The sequence below is a fragment of the Dendropsophus ebraccatus genome, chromosome 6 (genome assembly GCF_027789765.1).
Source record: "Dendropsophus ebraccatus isolate aDenEbr1 chromosome 6, aDenEbr1.pat, whole genome shotgun sequence".
NCBI lineage: Eukaryota > Metazoa > Chordata > Amphibia > Anura > Hylidae > Dendropsophus > Dendropsophus ebraccatus.
In genome coordinates, this window is record NC_091459.1 from 58,357,389 (window position 1) to 58,377,711 (window position 20,323).

The 20,323-nt window shown below is 45.5% G+C and overlaps 1 protein-coding gene across 1 annotated transcript; it reads right to left on the reverse strand.

Moving 5' to 3' along the window:
* Positions 1-21: 21 nt before the first annotated feature.
* On the reverse strand, positions 22-17,690 carry LTV1 (LTV1 ribosome biogenesis factor). The gene is made up of 11 exons (XM_069973762.1): positions 17,561-17,690; positions 13,412-13,543; positions 10,611-10,805; positions 9,895-9,979; positions 8,614-8,740; positions 5,968-6,220; positions 5,041-5,168; positions 4,637-4,770; positions 4,369-4,421; positions 3,715-3,915; positions 22-1,104 (listed from the first exon to the last, which is right to left on the reverse strand). Exons 1-11 carry the CDS (start codon positions 17,561-17,563, stop codon positions 991-993), a joined length of 1,425 nt encoding a protein of 474 aa, XP_069829863.1. The 5' UTR covers positions 17,564-17,690; the 3' UTR covers positions 22-990.
* Between the last annotated feature and the right edge of the window lie 2,633 nt (positions 17,691-20,323).

Sequence of the window (20,323 nt, forward strand, 5' to 3'; positions counted from 1 at the left end):
ATATACATATCACAATACAAGAAAGTTTCCAATTATTTAATCGAAAATAGTATTATTTAATAGGACAATATGTTTAGAAAATCCAGTCTATGAACAGCACAAGGTCCATATATTTACAATAAAAGGTGTGACACAGATATAGCAATGAAAGCAATCATTCATTTTTTTCATTTTAATTGTGTTCATTTACATATTACTTGTACCTGGATTTTAGGTAACATTGTGTATGTACATAAGGAATAGATCTATATCTGCCCAGTACATAGCTAGTATATATGGCAATTTCAATAGTTTTTCTCTCTGTAGTCTAATTTTCAGTTAGACCAGGCTCTATGATATCTCCCACACACTGCGCACACACACACACACACACACAAAATGGGATATACTGCTCCCCTATATTTGTGTAGCACACCCTAACAACCAGTGGCAGTATGGAGGACATTATAGAGAATAGGCATCATAAAACCGGATAATTCTCTGAGCTTATCTATCTAGAAGAGTGAATGATAAGTTCAGAAAGAAGGTATAAGCAGGAAAGGAGCCTGGTAAGAGGTGAGAGTAATGTGTAAAACTATATACTACAAAGCCTCTTATATTCCCCGCTATTATTAATTTATGCAAATGAATAGTGACTAAATGGTAGAAAACAGCAAACTCACAGTAAGTCTGGGTTCACTTGTTCCTGGGCGCTCAGCATTTGAGTGACTGGAAAACATGGCTGTATCCATATTTTCCAGGCAGCTCTCGGGCTGCATCCATCTTCCTCAGCCACCGGTAATCAAACGCAGAAAGTTCTGGTTTGGAAAAACCTGATCTTCCTGTAAGTTTGCTCACCACTACTAAACTGCCTAACAACATCTGCAATAACTCCTCATTCTTCTTTTAAAACCTGGAGTATTCCCAGTTCTTGACAGTCCTGCTGTAAATTGCTGGTGGATGGTATTCAGCCAGCTGATCTTACAGTGTCACACACTAGTGTTTCACAGCTTATGATAACTTAAGTCCTTGAAGGTTCTGATTTAGATTCAGTTGCTCCTTCTCCTGTCGCCTCTTTTCCATTTTAAATGCCTGTTTATTTGCCTTCTTCTCCATTCTTCGTTCCTGGAAAAAAATGACAAAAGAACTTTAACATCACATTCTTTATACTTATCCCCTTAACCCCTCATGCCCCTACGGGTACGTCATGGAATCCTGCCACTTAAGGACCCATGCTGTACCCGTACGTCATGGACTCCAGTGGTGCTTTGAAGCGAGCTCAGAAGATTTTTCTGGGTTAAAAAGTAGTCTTATATGCCGGAAAATACGGTAATGTAAAAATATTAAAGTAAGTCATAGGTAAGACATAAGTGTAAAAATAAAATTTTTAAAACGTTTTAAAAAACATGACATAGCCCCTCAACCAATAAAAGTTTAAATCACCCCACTTTTATAAATAAAACACATAAAAATAAACATTATATACCGTAGCGTGCATAATCGTCCAATCTAATAAAATAAATCAATATTGTTCCCACACGGTGAATGGCATAAAAAACACCAGGATTGATTATTTTTATTACATTTTGTTTAAAATAAAATGAATAAAAATTGATCAATAGGCCTCAACTACACAAACATGGTATTAATAAAAACTATAGGTCATGGCGTAAAAAATGACGCCCCATACGTGAAAATATAGAAACGCTATAAGTCAAAAAAAGGGCCATTGCAATCACACCTATTTGCAAAAAAAAAAAGTTTTACTGTTAACAAAAAAAGTAATACATTAGAAAAGCTATATAACCTTCATATCGCTGTATTCAGACTGACCGATATTTTTTCTTTATTCTGTCAGTTTTACTGTAAAGTGCATTACGTAAACAGGGAAGCCCCACATTTTGCAGATTTGCGTTTTTTGTCCCAAATTCACCCCATAAAGGATATCTTGTAAGTTCTGTCATACATGGTATGGTAGATCAAATGGCGCCTTTACAAAGTACACCTATTCCTGAAAAAATCAAGCCCTTACACGGCCCAGTAGCTGGAAAAATAAGAGTTATAGCTCTTACAAGACGAGGAGGAAAAAACAAAAACGCTAAATTGAAAACTGTCCCGGCCATTTTGGGCTCTGTCCTTAAGGGGTTAAAGGGGTTGTCCGGCGATAAAAAATTATTCACAGAATAACACACATTACAAAGTTATACAACTTTGTAATGTATGTTATGTCTGTGAATGGCCCCCTTCCCCGTGTTTCCCCCCACCCACGCTAGACCCGGAAGTGTGGTGCATTATACTCACCGCATCTCGTGTCGTCCACGGTCTCCGATCCTCAGCAGTGACGTCTTCTTCGGGAGACTGGCGGATCTTCCCGAGTGCCGGCCGCCCTCTGCAGCGTCATCCGAAGCTCAGCCGCGATTGGCTGAGCAGGACTGTGCTCAGCCAATCGCGGCTGAGCAGCTGATGACGTGGCCGCATCATCAGCCGCTCTGCCGCGATTGGCTGAGCACAGTTATGCTCAGCCAATCGCGGCTGAGCTTCGGATGACGCTGCAGAGGGCGGCCAGCACTCGGGAAGATCCGCTGGCCGCCCGAAGAAGACGTCACTGCTGAGGATCGGAGACCGTGGTCGGCACGTGACAGGTATGTATAGCGCACCACACTTCCGGGTACACGGGTGGGGGGTGGTGGGGACACGGGGAAGGGGGCCATTCACAGACATAACATACATTACAAAGTTGTATAACTTTGTAATGTGTGTTATTCTGTGAATAATTTTTTATCGCCGGACAACCCCTTTAAAGGGGTACTCCTGCAAAAATGTTTTCTTTTAAATCAACTATTTTAAGAAAGTTATGTAGATTTGTAATTTACTTCTAAATTAAAAATCTTCAGTCTTCCAGTACTTTTCAGCTGCTGTTTGTCCTGCAGGAAGTGGTGTATGCTTTTACAGTCTGACACAGTGCTCTCTGCTGTCACCTCTGTCCACTTTCTGACACCATCTGATTTGAAAGGAAAAAAAAATTGCTGGAGTACCCTTTTAACCTGTCCAGGAGTTGTAAAAAGGTCAGATGGAGTGAGATTATTTCAGGCACATTAAGTTGTGTCTTGGCGCCTTGCCATAACTTATCAGCGGTCGTGAATCCCCTACGTCACTGCTGGAAGTGACGTTGTCAGATCACTGCCACTAGAGCCAGGACTCATGGCATTGTCACGGTAACACTAAACACAGTGTCTCGCTCTAAGTTCACATCAGTGTCAGCAAAGAACTGTAGTACCCAAATAGCAAATAAAGAACAGAAGAGGCAGACATGGAGGTGACAGTCTGTGCTGGTCTCTTGGTGCAACATAGATGTATCTGGGTATCTAATAGTTTTGAAGAGTTTCACTATACTGGATGCTCCTCCTCTTTATGTTAATGTGACATTTCAAGACGCCCAGAGGACAAAATTGATTGCCATCTGCAGCTCATTCTCTTGGTACATAGGGACCTCAGCAAAGACCTCAACCCATCAAAACCTCAACCCAACATTGCATAAGCTTTTTCTAAATGAAAGGTAAACTTTCAATAATTGCTCATGTAAAAAGTCCACAATATGTTGTACAAGTACCATGTAGATATCACACCAAACAGTGGGCAGATACTAGCAAGCCGTGTGACAGCTAGACAATAGAAAAGTGTTTTAGCAACTCTCTAGCTTGCCCTCAGCTGTAATAGAAGTGATGAGATGCCCACCTTGCGTTCTTCCTTTATTGCTTGTTTTCTCACTTTTCGTTCTTTGGTGGTCTCCTCTTTGGAGCGTGGCTGAGTTGACACCTTGGGCAAGTCTCCACCATTAATCATTTCCATACGTTCCACTTGCTTTGCTGTAAGCTTTCTTTCAGGAAGGACTCCCAGTGGGATGCCAGTTTTAGCAGAAACCTTTATTGGCTTGGCCTATGGAACACGCATGCATCTTTTATGCAGTTTTTGTTATTAAAAAGGGGTTGCCTGGGCAGTTTTTATAGTTATATTGCTGGGAGGGATAAAGGACACAATCTACTTTCATCTCCACTGCTTCCCTCCTGTCCATTAGTATTGTATCCCTCTGCCCCTGTCGTGTAGACACTTCCGGCTTCTTTCAGGCCCCCTCAGCAGCGGCTGATTGGCTGGGCAAGCCTGCCACATTACAGTCCCAGAGCCCAGAAGTAGCTGCAAAGCGGGGATGGAGTGATACAATACTGGCATGGGAGCCAGGGGGTGAGCGCAGATGGTTGTTTTTAATCACCCCTTCCCGCTGCATGGACAACCCCACTAAAACCTAGCATCATTTTAAAATACAAAAGTAGGTAAAGACAATATATTGAGGTAATAATACACTAAGATGACATAAAAAACTAAAACCCTTACCTTGGGCGAATCCTTAATAATTTGTGGGTGATTGTACAAATTAGAATATGTACCTGTTCAAAGAGAAAAAAAAAATAAAACTAAAAAAGGAAAACAAATGAAACTTGCAACCAACTATCCCACTAAACAATGAAAACGACAAATTATATGAACACTGTGGTACACATTTCTCTTTCAATGAATACAAAAGACTATGTAGCCTAAACAAACAATTGATGCCATCCACATTAATAATACTATAGCACTGAATGACTAAATGTCTACATACTCAGGATAGATTCACAGTCCCATTTCTCCCCAGGCTCTTCTATCACTATAGTCTGCATTTCTTCCTTCTCCTCTTCATCTTCCTCAATTAAATCCAGCTCAGGTCTGTGCTCCATGTCTTTCAGCTTCACACATCTTCAGCAATAATAAAGGATATTAAATTAGAATGAATATGACCAATAACATCACTGTACTTCAGCATATTCTGTGAGCCTGTCACATCTTATAAAACATTGGATTTTCAGTTTAGATACACAGGCCGATTATCGGCCAGGAGAAAAGTTTATTTAGTTTATAAGTCACAGCCAAAACAGAGTGTTAGTGGTTGCACAAACAATGTAACACAAATCCCTGTACTGTTATTCAGTACAATGGCCACAATCTCATACGAAACTAATAACTTACTCTTTTGCCTTCTCCTTGAAGTAGTTGTCTACAACATCTTTGAGGCGGTTGCTGTCAGCATGGATGAATCCTTCCAGTTCTGCATTATCTAAGGCACCAATCTCATCATCATCAAATTGTTCATAAAACTAAAAAAAAAAAAATTTAAAGTGTAATATTTAGAAAGGGTATTACACCGACCTAACCCATCTCTCCAGAGCAAACTCAATAAAACAAAGCTCTAGATAAAGAGATATTCCCATCTCCGCTAATATAATTATACTTGTAGGTCCCATCAAGTTAAATATTTTTGCATATACACTTACTTAGCAAACTTGTCTCCTTCTCCAGATTTTCTGCTGTTTTCTCCTATTGTTTACAGCTTGTTGTCTAGGTTACCGACCACCACTCTGCTCTAACAGTAGACAGGCGTCTGGCTGGTGTATATATAGATATGGTATAAATATACTATACACACACACACACACAATCTCTCTCTATACATCTACAAAACAGCTATATATACACACACAGTAGACAGACCACTGCTTTTAGAGCACAGTGGTGGTCTGTAACCTAGACAAAAGCAGCATATCAGAAGAAAGCAAATTTGCTAAATGAATGTGTTTTCATTATATATATATACATATACATACACACATACATACATACATACATACATACATATATATATACACACACACACACACACACACGATCAGCCCTACAAGTATAAGGAGAGCTCAGGCACATCAGAAGGCAACGGAGGTCTTGTAGCTGGCAGCCAAAATGGATTATACTGTGGGAACATTGCTGCAGTTTTGTCACCATCTTATTGAATGAGGCAAAACACACTGAATACATGCAGACCCCTGTACAGAAAATAATTGTTTTGTTTTTTTTTTTTTCTAATGAAGATGCCTTATAATACCATAATAAATCTGGCACCTTCTCAAAGCGTTCATCCAGTAGAGTGAGCTGCTCATTCCTCCTCATGACGGAGGAAGATACTGAATACTGTGAGAAGCGGCTCTTCGTCTCTTCCTGCATAAACAGAAACTCTTTCATGGGAACATCTCCCTCTTCACCCTCTTCATCCGAAAGAGGACCATCTGAGTCAAAGTCATCCTCTTGGCTTCCATCATCATCTTCCGCACTATCGACATCTTCCCATTCATTATCCTCTGCCCCATATGAGTCTCTATAGACAAATATTTAGACAAGAAATTTCTAGTCCACGCAGAATAGACCACATATAAAGCATTTAAAGGGTACCTATCACAAGGGGGTGCTTCTGGATCAGCGGTGGGATCTTTTGTTAATCCAGACTTCCAGGTTTCCACGGACACAGAAATGCGATGAGACCATAATTTGTTTTACCCCCACTGGATCTAATGAGAAGTTGTGCGCATTATGGTCTCATTTTGTCTCTGTATCGATAGAGACCCAAACGTCAGAGAGGATCCCAACGCTGATCTGGAAGCAGGCCATCATATATCGCAATATAAAGACTAACTTTAATGACTTAGTCCCTTCCCACAAATGGATGTAACTGTATGGTCTCTTCCCCCAAACGTTTATATAGTAATAATGAACCTGTCACTACATCCGCTGACCTGATTGGCGGTGTATCCCAATCGGCAGCTGGAAGTTTGAGAGACGACCATGCTGTAAGGGTAATGTGCACAGCCCCAATTGTATTACAATAAGGGGTTGCGCACATTACATGACATGGGCATCTCCATGGATACCCAAACTTCCAGCCACTGAATGGAATCTATCACCAGTGGATGTGGTGACAGCTACCATTTAACTCAGTAGGATGACATGGGCACCAAAGCAACGGCAATGTCATCCATGGTGGGAGGCAGTTGTGACATGTTGCCAGGCTAAGACCCTGACAGTTAAAGTGACACTGTCACCCCCTTTGTGCATTCTGACATTTCTACACAGGTGTAAAGGGTAAATTTAGCGTTTTTCATACCTTATTTCATATCATACGTCATGGTGCTTGTTCATGTAAAAAGTGTCCTTTTATCAACAGCAGATTGTATTAAGTGGGCGTGGCCGCACGGTATTAGCGCCACTTAGCCCCGCCCACAACTGCACTGTTGGCAGCCCTATTGGTTGGCCTACGTAAAGGGGGTGGGGTGTAGACCTTTCGGCCAGCCTGTTCCAATGCCCGGCGAGGGGGCGGGGACAACTGTGGCGTTGTGGGCGGGGCTAAGAGGCACTAATGCTGTGAGGCCCCGCCCACTTAACACAATCTGCAGTTGATAAAAGATTACTTTTTACTTGAACAAGCACCATGACTTATGATATAAAATAAGGTATGAAAAACGCTAAATTTACCCTTTACACCTGTGTAGAGAGTCAACACTTGTGTTCTACAGAAAAAAAATGGATCTAAAATGCAGGCATAAAGTAGACATAAATGTGAATTAGCAACAATACAATCTCTCTTACAACTAGAAACGTTCACATTCATAAAAAAAAAGGTTAAAATGATATGTTGACCAAAATTTACAACTAACAAAAGTACGAAAAAAACGATTCTTGCATCGGTGAAAGCATCCGAAAATTCTGACCACTAAGGGTGGTATTACATGGGCCGATGAAGGCCCGATAATACCTGTAATACCTGGTTTACTGGGCCTATTACATGGCCCGATAATCGTTAAACAAGGGCTGCAAGGACATCATTACCGATGTCCTTGCAGCCCTTGCATAACTATATACATTACCTATCCACGTTCCAGGGCTGCTTCTGCGGTCTTCTTCTCCCCAGGTGTCCCGCGCACTTAGGTCAGAGTGGCCTGTCAGTTGACAGGCCACTCAGCCAATCAAAGGCCGGGACCGCCGCGGCCTGTGATTGGCCTAGCGGCCTGTCAGCTGACAGGCCACTCTGACGTTACAGTGCGCGGGACCCGGAGAGAAGACCGCAGCATCGTTAGTCGCCGCCCGCGCACCGCTATTACACGTAGCGGTGAGCGGTAGGCGCCCGACAAAAATAGGTAAGAACCTATATCAACGATCAGCCGATGATCGTTGTCATCGGCTGATCGTTGTATTTATTACATGAAACGATAATCGGCGGAATCGGGCCGATTATCGTTCCGTGTAATAGTACCCTTAAAGAGATATGACAGATTTAAAAACAGGCTATGTTTTTTGTTTTTTTAATCCCTCCCCCCGGTGCTCGCTAGCGCATATACTTACCAATGACGATTGTTGTCCCACGGCACAGCTTCATTCTGATTCTACGGCAGCATTGAAAATCTGCGGGTGGTGACATCACAGCTCTTCTGATCTTTTTTTCTGGGCTATAAAAGGCTGGAAGTTGGGATCTCCAATGCATCTCTATGCGCTGTCATGAGAGGCATTGGAGAATCTGACTTCCGGCCTCCCTAGCTGCAGAGCTAAAGCTGAAGAGGTCACATGGGCGCCCACAGGATTTGAACAGTGCCATAGGACCAGATTCGCAGGACACCGATCATCTGTGGTAAATATATATGCCAGCCTGAAGCGGCGCAGAGGTATAAAAAAATGTGGACTGCTTATTTAAGAGGCATAAAAAGCAGCAGTGTTCTATACCCTTCAATGGTGGCAGTATTGTTGGCGTGCAATACAAAATCATCATCTAGTTGGTTTTCAGGGTTATCAAAATCAAAGTCATCATCCAAAGCTGCCACAATATCTGGATCCAAGTCTAGACACAGACCTAAAGAAAGGGGGGAAAAAAAAAAAAAAAAAAAAAAAAAAGATAATTACTTCTCATTCAGAAATCATGATTGACCTTATTCCAGTTTGCGTTAAAGTGTAAGCGTCATCATAAAACAAAAATTTTTGACAAGTCACAAAGACATGCCAAAAAGTTGTGATTGGTCTGGGTCCGAGTATTCAGACCCGTAGCGATCTGGAGAACGAGTTTGGGGAAGACCGGCTCCATGAGCCCTCCATGTGATGTGATGAGTCGTGCTCAAGTTTATGGAGCCCAATCCATTTCATTCTCCCCACACAGAGCGGGGAGGGGATGCGCTGCTGCATGGTCCTCTCTCCACTCTATCTCAGTACGGGTCTGAGTGTTCCAATAAAAAAAAACTTTTGGCATGTCTCTGGGACATAACAAAAACTTTTTTTTTTTATATAATGACAGTGACACTTTAAGATATAGTGAAACTTCTCCAGAAGACCACCTCACCATCCCCGTATCCAGACCAGATTTCATGGGAAGGTTCTTCAGTCCACCATACATTACCCATAGACTTTTTTGTTTTTCACCTCCATAGAAGAACACTTTCAATGCAATTTTTGGTCGTCGTATAACAGAGGTTTCACTAAAGTTGCACTTTATTAATGGCACACATCTCTTAACAGAACTGCTGCACTTAGAAAGGTTTGTGCTATTGCATTGAGCAGATTTACCAACCCTCCACCGGCTGATGTCTATATTGCTACATATGGACACCAAAAATGGTGCAAAACAAATTCAAAAAATTTGGCTAAAACTTGGGAGTTCCTTGCAATTGACACCAACTTTTTTCTTCTGCTGTAACGGCTTTGGGCTTCCACCTCCATAGATGTTTTACATCTGGGTTCCACAGCTATGCAGGACAGCAGACTAGGGATGTTTTGGCTGCCAGCACCCCAGTGATCACCTATTTAATGTTTATTTTGTGAATATTTCATGAATAAGTTTTCCGTAGAAATCCCCTTTAAAAGGGGATATCCAGGATTGAAAAAAACATGGCTGCTTTCTTTCAGATACAACACTACACAATTTCTGGAAGAAAGCAGCCATATTTTTCTAATCCTGCAAACCCTTTAACTTAGTGCAAGAGATTTATCAAAGTAAAGATTAGTACAATGACGTACCTCGTGGGGCCGCTTTGTTTAAAAGTCCAACATCCTCTTCAAATTCTGATGCAAAAACTGAAGATGGCAAATTTATTGAAGGCCCCTTATATATAAAAAAAAACCAAAAAAAAAAAAACACACATTAACATGCTGGTAACCCTGCATGCAAAAGTATGATAGAAATCAGAGGTCTATCAAATTCTGGAAGTATTTAACACCACATTTCCTCTTAAAAACATAACAAAACATTCCTGTGCGGGAAAATAACAAAACAAACTCTACTTACCTATCTTCCTGCCCCATATCCATGATCCCGGGTCCTGTTGACAGCTGCCAGCCTCCTGCAGATCTTCCAGGTTCTCTTCAACACATACTCGACATAGTAACTGGCTGCTAAGCCAATCAGTGATTGTGGTGGGACACCGCCCCATTCACTGACTGGCTGAATGGGCAATCAGCCAGGCAGTGATGTTGCAGCTAGAAGCTGGAAGAGACTGGTGTGTGACACAGTTTCCAGACAAAAATTACTTCCGGCAGTGGTCAACAGGACCCTGGAGCGACTCAACAGAAGCACGGGGACAGGTGAGTTTAGGTGGTTTATGACATTCCCGCAGCCCCGGCCTTCCTCACTTTTTTAACAAATGGGACCATCTAGCAAAAAATTGTTCTGTATTTATTCAAAGCAGAACATCTGTAAACCAAGATTAAAAGGCATAAAAATGGAGCTTTCATACCTGGAAATATTCAGCAGCCTGCTCCTCCTCTACTTTCCCATCCTCCGTCACTATGATTCGGCTTGAGGCTCGTTGTGATTCGGAAGGGACGAGTTCAGCAGGTCCTTTTTCTTTAAGGTGTTGTAAATAGTTATAGTCATCATCAAAGAAGACCCCGAACTTCCTCTGCTCCTCTCTTCTCTTTTCTATCTCTACCTGGGAGAAATATAGAAAGAAACACATTACATACAAGTAATACATAAAAGTTTGCTGTTCTCTAAGTGATGGTCACCATAATGTGAAGAGGAACTTCAATTCTAGTGCACTATACCATGGTTTTCTGAAGGGGGTTTAGGCTGTGTTTAAGCAGTTTCATTGCAGTGTTTTGACGGCAAATGACGCAGCACTGCAAAGAAAATGCAAAACGTGAACACAACTTTAAAGGGTATGTATCAGCAGGTTAGGCCATCTTAAAGGAGAAGTCCGGTGAAAATTTTTATGAAAGTATTGTGTACCACCCCCCCCCCCCCCCAAAGGTTATACAAATCAACAATATACACTTATTACGTGAAGTGCTTTTTTTCCCTGCACTTACTACTGCATCACGGCTTCACTTCCTGGATAAAATAGCAAAGTCACGCCCCGACTCCCAAAGCTGTGCGGGCTGTGGCTGCTGGAGAGGATGATGGCAGAGGGATGCTCAGTGTCCCTTCAGTGCCCTGTGTCCCTCAGTGTCCCCCTGCCATCATCCTCTCCAGCAGCCACAGCCCGCACAGCTTTGGGAGTTGGGTGGTGATATCACCATTTTATCCAGGAAGTGAAGACTTGATGCAGTAGTAAGTGCAGGGAAAAAGCACTTTATAAGCATTTCCCGTAATAAGTGTATATTGGTGATTTGTATAACTTTTGAGGGGCAATACAATACTTTATTAAACATTTTCACTGGACTTCTCCTTTAAAAGGGGTACTCCCCCCAAGAGCTAAAAAAATAAAATGTTCCCAAACCTAGCTGGTCTTACTCATCAAGTCCCCCTGAGTATTTTGAGCCATCTCCCATCTTTCTAGCTGCTGCCGTTCCAGAGTTACAAGTTTTTCTAAAAGATAGTCTATATCCAAGATAGGAAACTACATTTCCCATCATGCAATGCTTATGCCTGATAATGGTGATGTAGTAGAGCTGAGATGGTGAAGAGGCAGCAGAGCTGAGATGGTGATTATACAGCAGAGCTGAGATGGTGATTATACAGCAGAGCTGAGATGGTGATTATACAGCAGAGCTGCACTGTGGGCATCAAGGGGCTGGGGGGGGGGGGGGCGCACAGAGGTGGGGCTGCGGGGGGGACGCAGGTGAGCTGCGGGCGGCCACCGGGTGAACTTTGGGGGGGGGGGGGGGGGGGGGGGGGGAGGGGACGGTGTTAGGGCACACAAAGTTGGTGCTGCGGCGGGGGGTGGGGGTATATTACTGGGGGCCGCAAGCACAGGAGCGCCGTGAGCTGCGGGCGGCCACCGGGTGAACTGTGTGTGGGGGGGGGTTTTCTTGGTGTTGGGGCGCACAGAGTTGGTGCTGCGGCGGGGGGTAACTGGGGGGCCGCAAGCACAGGAGCTTGGGGGGGGGGGCTGGTACGCACAGAGTTGGGGCTGGGGGGGGGGGCAGGCCGGGGACACCATGTGAGCACAGGGCGCGACCAGCACCACATACTCCGCTCCCTGGCGGCTTCAGGTGAGGCACAAGTAAGCGGGGAGTGACAGGGGAGGGCTGCGGGCGGAGAGGGCAGGCTAGACCGGGCTGGGGCTGACTCCACTGCGGCTGAGTCACGGACCTGTCTGCTGGATGGAGCGGCCCCTTCATCATTGATATGAATGAGACGGGGCGGCCGGGAGTTGCGGGCTGAGGATGATGCAGGCTCTGGCCAGTGAGGTGCAGGGCTGCTGCGGTTCCCAGGACAGCAGCACCGCTCCTGGCCTGCTCCATACAATGTTTTGGCCACATGGTGCGGCCACCGGGTGAGCTACGGGGGGGGGGGGGTGTCTTTGGGGTGGAGACATGCTGCACTAAAAGGAGCGCCGCAGGCTGCCACCGGGTCAGCTGCGGGGGAATCGGTCTGCGCTGAAAGGAGCATTGCGGGTGGCCACCCGGTGAGCTGTGGGGGGTGGGGGATAGGGGCAAAGACTGTGGGTACGCTCCGAGTGGCGAAGATACACAGTGCTGGTGAGCTCCAGGTTGAGGGGGGATACACAGTGGGGTGAGATCAGAGGGGTTGGGGGGGCTGCTGTCAGAGAGGCAGACAGCTGCAGCTGTCAGCATCTCACTGTTCTCCCTCTCTTCCGTGGACTGGGTTAGAAGCACTAACCCAGCCCATTGAAGAGACTGAGGACACGTGATGCCGACACGGAGGGTGGGGGCCAGGAGCAGGGAGCGTGTCGGAGTGGACTGAGGTCTGATGATTCTATGCAATCCCTGGAGGTGAATGCAGCTGGATAACAGCAAAACTGTGCAGAATCTATAATAACTTTATATTGGAAAGATGGAAAGCTACGGGTGGGCAACATATTAATGCAAAAATAATTTTGGGGGGGAATACCCCTTTAACTTGCTCGATGCCCAAAGGAGTACAGGAATTTGCAGCCCTTTAATTTCTTCGTTGTCGGACGCAACTGAATGTGCCATGTTAAGGCTCAATAAAAGGGCATCAATCAATATGATCGGCACTTGTTACAGGGATCTGCTCAGCATATATACTAGCGGCCTGTATTCTATCTTTGCTTCTAAACTATAACAGAGAAAACAGCAAAAGCAAACTACTAAGTATTGAGAAAAAGACCTTGTCTGCAGGTAACAAGACTCTCTGAGGAGCAGTTTCATCAGCAGCTAGTGGATCCCTCTGACTTCTGTGCACCAGGTGGAAGGTCACTGCTTTCTTCTTCTCTATGAAGGGTTTCTTCTTTCTGTGAGGCTATGAAGAACATGAGTACACATATTAAATACTATAGGTACCTACAATACGTATGATGTAGTGATTGCAATGAACACCTAAAAAGCTGCCGTTAGTTTTCTATCATAGAACTGGTTAAAGTTAAAGGGTAACTATAATATTTAGCGGGCGTCAGGATACACTATGAAAAAACAAGCTGCACTCCCGATGCAGGAATTTTTGACCTCTGAGGATATTAAATGGGCAGTGTGTAGAAGGTAGGAAGACGACACTCCATGGGTCGGTGGTGCACGAAGTAGAACAGTCCAGTAGTATGTATATAAGAAACCTGGAACTCACCTGATCAATTTGAGCTTATTTACTGCAGTATGCATCAGGGTATATAAAGTACACGTTTCAGCCAAACGTGTACTTGATGTACCCTGATACATACTAGACTAAATAAAGAAGCTCAAATTAATCTGGTGAGTGCCGGGTTTATTCTATAAAAGAAATGGGCACTGTCACTACAAATAACTTCTGAAACATCAGACATGTCAAACGTATTGATCAGAGCAGATCTGCTGCTGTGCTGTGTCATTTAGATACAATAATATGCGCAGCTTAAAATCCACTGCAGATCCTGTACGTGTGAACAGACCCTTACAGAGGAAATGACTGCATCATGTAATTGAGGTCTTTGGGAAAAAAAATACGTAAAGCGCACCTGTCACTACAAATAAGTTTTGACATGTCATCAGACACAATAGTAGTTATTGATCACAGCGGGTATCACTGCTGACACCAGGGCTGTGGAGTCGGAGACGGAACTAGTTTTGGCTGGAGTCGGAATAAGAAAAAATGTACCAACTCCAACTTTTAAAAAAATCTTATAAAATTCATATCAAAACCCAATTTTAAATTGTTCTAAGTTTTGCTCATCAATATATATTATGAGCAACATTCTAATAGGACACTGGCGCTATTACATAAGGGTGGTCGGGGAAAAGTTGTCAGTCACTATTTTGCAGATCTGTGCTATTCTCTTCCTGGATGCTGGATGATTGTATATGAGCAGCAGTGTAATATGAAGAAATCCTGTGTAATATAGAGGAGGAGGAGACATAAGTAGTGAAGCAGTAACCTCTGTCCTCAATGTGGTGTTTTTCTTCAGTGTTCTATGGCTGCAGCTGTGTGTGTGTGTGTGCTATGGTGTGCCCCCACACCCACAGTGACCCCTCTATATCACTATGTGTGACTTTTCTATATCACTATGTGTGACCCCCTGTATATCACTATGGCTGACCTCTCTATTCTCTATTACAGGAATCTGGCATTGTTAGCAGTGTGCTTCTGTGTGTATGGTGAATATTTAGTTAGAAACATAGAAGATGGTCAGCAGGAAAAGACCACCTGCTCCATCTAGTATTGTTGTGATTAGTTCAGGACATGGAGGCTGGAGACTGGCTGCATCCACTGCGCACACACAGGAGAATCTGCTTTATTTCTTTCCTCATTCCCTCAGAAGTCGCCCTAGGATCATGTAGGACATTAGGGAAAAGCTGCTGAGCCAGTGTGATAAATAACTCCCCTGGTATATGACTGGCCATTTATGAAGGAGCAGGAGTCGGAGCTGCGGCTTACCGACTCCACAGCCCTGGCTGACATCCACTGATCGGAAGATATAGCTGAGGAGAGATCACTGCAGCGCAGCCAATAAATATTTCCTCATAGACTTACATTGATAAATATTGACGGACTGCATGGCCAGAGAGTTGATCATGCCACCACACTGTCTCTCCGCTGTATCTCCTGATCACAGTGGATGTCAGCAATAAAACCCACTGTGATCAATAAATACTGATGTGTCAAAACTTATTTGTAGTGATAGGTACATCTTAAAGTGACTGTACCACCAAGCCCAGGCTGAAGCACTGGAGGTGGGCCGACCCACCCTTAGCGGGAGGAAACCCAAGCCCCTCTATGATTGGGTTCCATTGATTTTAATGAAGTCACGTCATGGAGGGGCTGGGGTTTCTTCCCACTGGGGGTGGCTCAGCTCGCCTCCAGTGCTTCAGCCTGGGCCTGGTGGTACAGTCACTTTAAAGGGGTAGTGCGGCGCTAAACAATTATGCACTAAATAACACACATTACAAAGTTATACAACTTTGTAACGTATGTTATGTTAGTGAATGGCCCCCTTCTCCGTGTTTCCCCCCACCCACGCTAGACCCGGAAGTGTACTGCTCTATACTCACCTGATCCATGTCGACCCCTGTCCTCCATCTTGTGACAATGATGTAATCTTTGGGCGGCCGGCCGAACCGCTCCGACCGTCCCTCGTGGGGGCCGCCCTCTGCCGCGATTGGCTTGTATAACTTTGTAATGTGTGTTATTTAGTGAATAATTGTTTAGTGCCGCACTACCCCTTTAGGGTACGTTCACACTTACCGGATCTGCAGATGATTATCTGCTGAGGATCCGCAGCAGATTTCATTTAAATAACTGAACACAGCATCAAATCTGCTGCAGATCCTGTAGGTGTGAACGCACCCTTAAAGGGAACCAATCACGCAGAAAATCAATGTAAAGCTAAGGATACGTGCTGTTAGATCACCCAGCACACTTCCCAAATATCCCCCTGTAACCTCTGAGCCCCCCTCAATTAGACAGTATTCTTACTTTGATCAGGTCAAGCGCTGTATGTAAACTTTTGGTAAGTAGTCAAGGTGGGCGTATGTAGTCACGGTCTGGGGGCGTATGTAGTCACGGTCCAGGGCTGTAATCACGCCCAGAGGGGCGTGATTCGGAGGCTTGTGGTCCAGTGACGTCATCCGGGGGCTTGCGTTCCACGTCGCAGCCGCGCCGACGTCTTCGGAAAGCCGCGCATGCGCAGTACGTCAGCGTCGTCTCCTGCCGTACTGCGCATGACGGACATAGCCTAGAACTCACTTAGCGCAAATAAAATCATTGGCGGCAGGGGGAGTTTGCAAAGTAAATCATTGGTGGCAGTGAAGAAAGAACTGATGAGGAATACCAGATTTCAGCAAAAAAATGAATTGAGGTGAGCCCAGCAGGTGAAACACAGTCTCCAGCGACGATCTCCGGCGCTAAGTGACTTCTAGGCTATGTCCGTCATGCGCAGTACGGCGGGAGACGACGCTGACGTACTGCGCATGCGCGGCTTTCCGACGACGTCGGCGCGGTTGCGACGTGGAACGCAAGCACCCGGATGACGTCACTGGACCGCAAGCCTCCGAATCACGCCCCTCTGGGCGTGATTACAGCCCTGGACCGTGACTACATACGCCCCCGGACCGTGACTACATATGCCCACCTTGACTACTTACCAAAAGTTTACATACAGCGCTTGACCTGATCAAAGTAAGAATACTGTTTAATTGAGGGGGGCTCAGAGGTTACAGGGGGATATTTGGGAAGTGTGCTGGGTGATCTAACAGCACGTATCCTTAGCTTTACATTGATTTTCTGCGTGATTGGTTCCCTTTAAAGCTTTTTCCTATTCAAAGACTTCAATTACATGAAGCAGTCATTTCCTCTGTGAGGCCAGATTCACATGTAACGGATCCGCAGATTTCACTCTAGGTAAATTCGCAGCCATATCCACTCCAGCTTGCTTCAGGGGATCCCGGTGTGTGGACGTCCCGCTCAGCCAATCAGTGCACTGCCCCACCGCAGCCAATGATTAACAGAGAGGGATGTCCAGACACCAGGAGCCCCCGAAGCAAGGGATCCACAGTGGATTTTGCTGCGAATTCTCAACGTGAAATTCATTACGTGTGAATCTGACCTAAGGATCTGTTCACACATACAAGATATGCAGCAGGTTTTAAGCTGCAGATATCAATGTATAATGACAGAACACAGCAGAACATGTGCAGCACATCATGTATGTATAAATGGACCCTAGAAGTCTCATTACCTTCCCGGAATCACGCATAAACCTAGGAAAACAGAAGCTCCAGCTGACAGCGCACAGGCTGAGGAGAGCTGTCTGACAACCTGCACTACTGCTATCAGCCAGGGGACGCCTCTCACCATGATGCTTTAGATGCCGCAGTCGGTGAACAGTCAGTAACGATCAGTCCGCAGAATATCACCAGATCCCAAGCCTCCTCACTTCGTGCATGCTTGATCCTTGTCAGCTACAGGACCTTTGATGACGTCATAACCACGTGACCGGATACCTGAGACGATAGAATCGGAGCTACAGGACCTTTGATGACGCCATGGCCATGTGACCGGATACATGGAGACGATAGAATCTGAGTGATAGAAGCATCGCTGATGACACGGCCATGTGATCAGCCTCACGTGCTAGGGGAGGGGCGTTTTGTTGTGTATGGTTTTATGGCGCTTGTGAATTGTGTAAAATGTATGCAGCAGAGCTGTGAGAGCTTAGTGTGTAATGTACTGCTGTGTGTACTGTATATGCCGACAACAGAGCTCAGCAGCAGTACTGTACAGTATATATAGCATATAATATGTATGTAGCAGAGCTGTATATACAGAAGAGATGCGTATATAATATGTATGAGAGCTTAGTGTGTGTAATGTGCTGCTGTGTGCAGTGGCAGTCTTTGGCACCAAGCACCCCAAGCGATCGCTTGAGGCCCCCAACATCCACGGGGGCCCCCACGCCCTGCTCTTGTGCTCAAGACCGCTGGACAGGGCCACTGCCCCGCTCGCTGCGGCCATCTGAACTGTAACTATGAGCACTCGTAATGAGCGCTCATAGTTACATGCAGCAGCACTGACAGGGCGGGAGACATTGGCTCCCTTCCTGTCAGTCACTCTTGTGGCCGCAGGAAGGGTTTTCCCTGCGGTCACAAGTGGCAGCTTTGTCCTTGTGGTGCCGGCGCTCCAGTGACATCACTGGAGCATAGGCGCCAGGACAAGGGGAGTGCGGCCTCTTGTGATCGCAGGGAAAACCCTTCCTGCGGCCGCAAGAGTGAAGAGAAGACGCCCGGACCCAGGTGAGTATAAGTGTTTGTTTTATTGTGTTATATACTATATGGGAGGGGGAGCACACAGGAGTCTGTTTAACTAGGGGATGGCACATCGGGGGTCTATATAAATGGGGAGAGCACACAGGGGGGGGCTATATAACAGGGGGAGCACACAGGGGGGCTATAGACTACTGGGACTTCACAGAGGGGTCTATATACTACTGGGGGCAGCACACAGGGGGTCTATATACTACTTGGGGAAGCAGAATGGGGTCTATACACAACTTGGAGAGCACACAGGAGGTCTATATCCAAGTGGGGGAGCACACAGGGGGGCTATATACTACTAGGGGAGCACACAGGGGTCTATATACTACTGGTGGGGCACACAGGGGGTCTATATACTACTGGGGGAACATACAGAGGGTCTATATACTACTTGTGAGGCACACAGGTGGTTTATATATAACTGGGGGAGCACACAGGGGTCTGTATACTACTGGGGCAGCACACAAGGGGTCTATATAAATACTGGTGGGGCACACAGGGGGTCTATATACTACTGGGGGAACCACACAGGGGGTTTATATACTACTGGAGGAGCACACAGGGGTCTTTATCAAAGTGGGGAGCACACAGGAGGTCTATATCCAAGTGGGGGAGCATACAGGGGGGCTAAATACCCTTGAGGGAGCACACAGGGGGCCTATATACTAGTGGGGGAGCACACAGGGGGTATATACAACTGGGGCAGCACACAGGAGGTCTATATACTTCTGGGGGAGCACACGGGGGGGGATATATATAACTGGGGGAACACACAGGGGTCTATATACTACTGGGGGAAGCAAACAAGGGGTATATACTACTGGGGGCAGGACACAAGGGGTATATACTATTGGGGGCAGCACACAAGGAGTATATATTACTGGCGGTAGCGCACAAGGGGTATATACTACTGGGGGCAACACACAGCAGTCTATTGTTTTGGAATGCGTGTCGAGGGGGCCCCAGACATAACTTCGCTTGGGGCCCCAGAAATGCCAAGACCGCCCCTGGCTGTGTGTACTGTATATGCCGACAACAGAGCTCAGCAGCAGTACTGTACAGTATATATAGCATATAATATGTATGTAGCAGAGCTATATATGCGCAGAAGAGATGTTTATATAATCTGTATGCAGCAGAGCTGTATATACAGAAGAGATGTGTACAGGCCTGTATTTAGAGTTCATGCTGCCCTAGGCACTTTGCACGCAGAGGCGCCCCCCCCTTCACGTTGCTGTACATGCATGGTATATACCCTGGCACTTGGGTGCCGCTCTGCTTGATGCCCACTGTTCTCATCAAACAGACGTGATGGAGGAAGGAAGGAGGCCGGGGACGTCTTAGTTTGGGGACTGGTTCTGTCCAGTGTTGGACTGGGGTACCTGGGGCTCACCAATATACAACCAGTGAGACACGACATGCAGACCCGCTTCTTTCCTGAATTCATCTGTATCTGTGACAAATCTCAGAACACCCTCCATTTATACAGCTCTCAGGGTATGCTGGGAGTTGTAGTCTCTGAGAGGACAACCCTTTAATAAATCACTGTGTGCAGAGTCTCCTGGTGGCTGCAATCTGTGGGTGACAACCATCAGCCCTGAAGGTCCAGCAAAACATCTGTCTACAGCCGCAGTTATCATAGGATTGTACTACTTTACTACAACTCCCAGCATATCCTGAGGGCTGCAGACTGTCAGTACATGCTGGGAGTTGTAGTGCCTGCAGCTGTTGTAGTTGGATCCTAGGTGCATCATACACTGGATGCTTTGTGGCACATAAGAATACATAGATCAGTGGGGGCTCA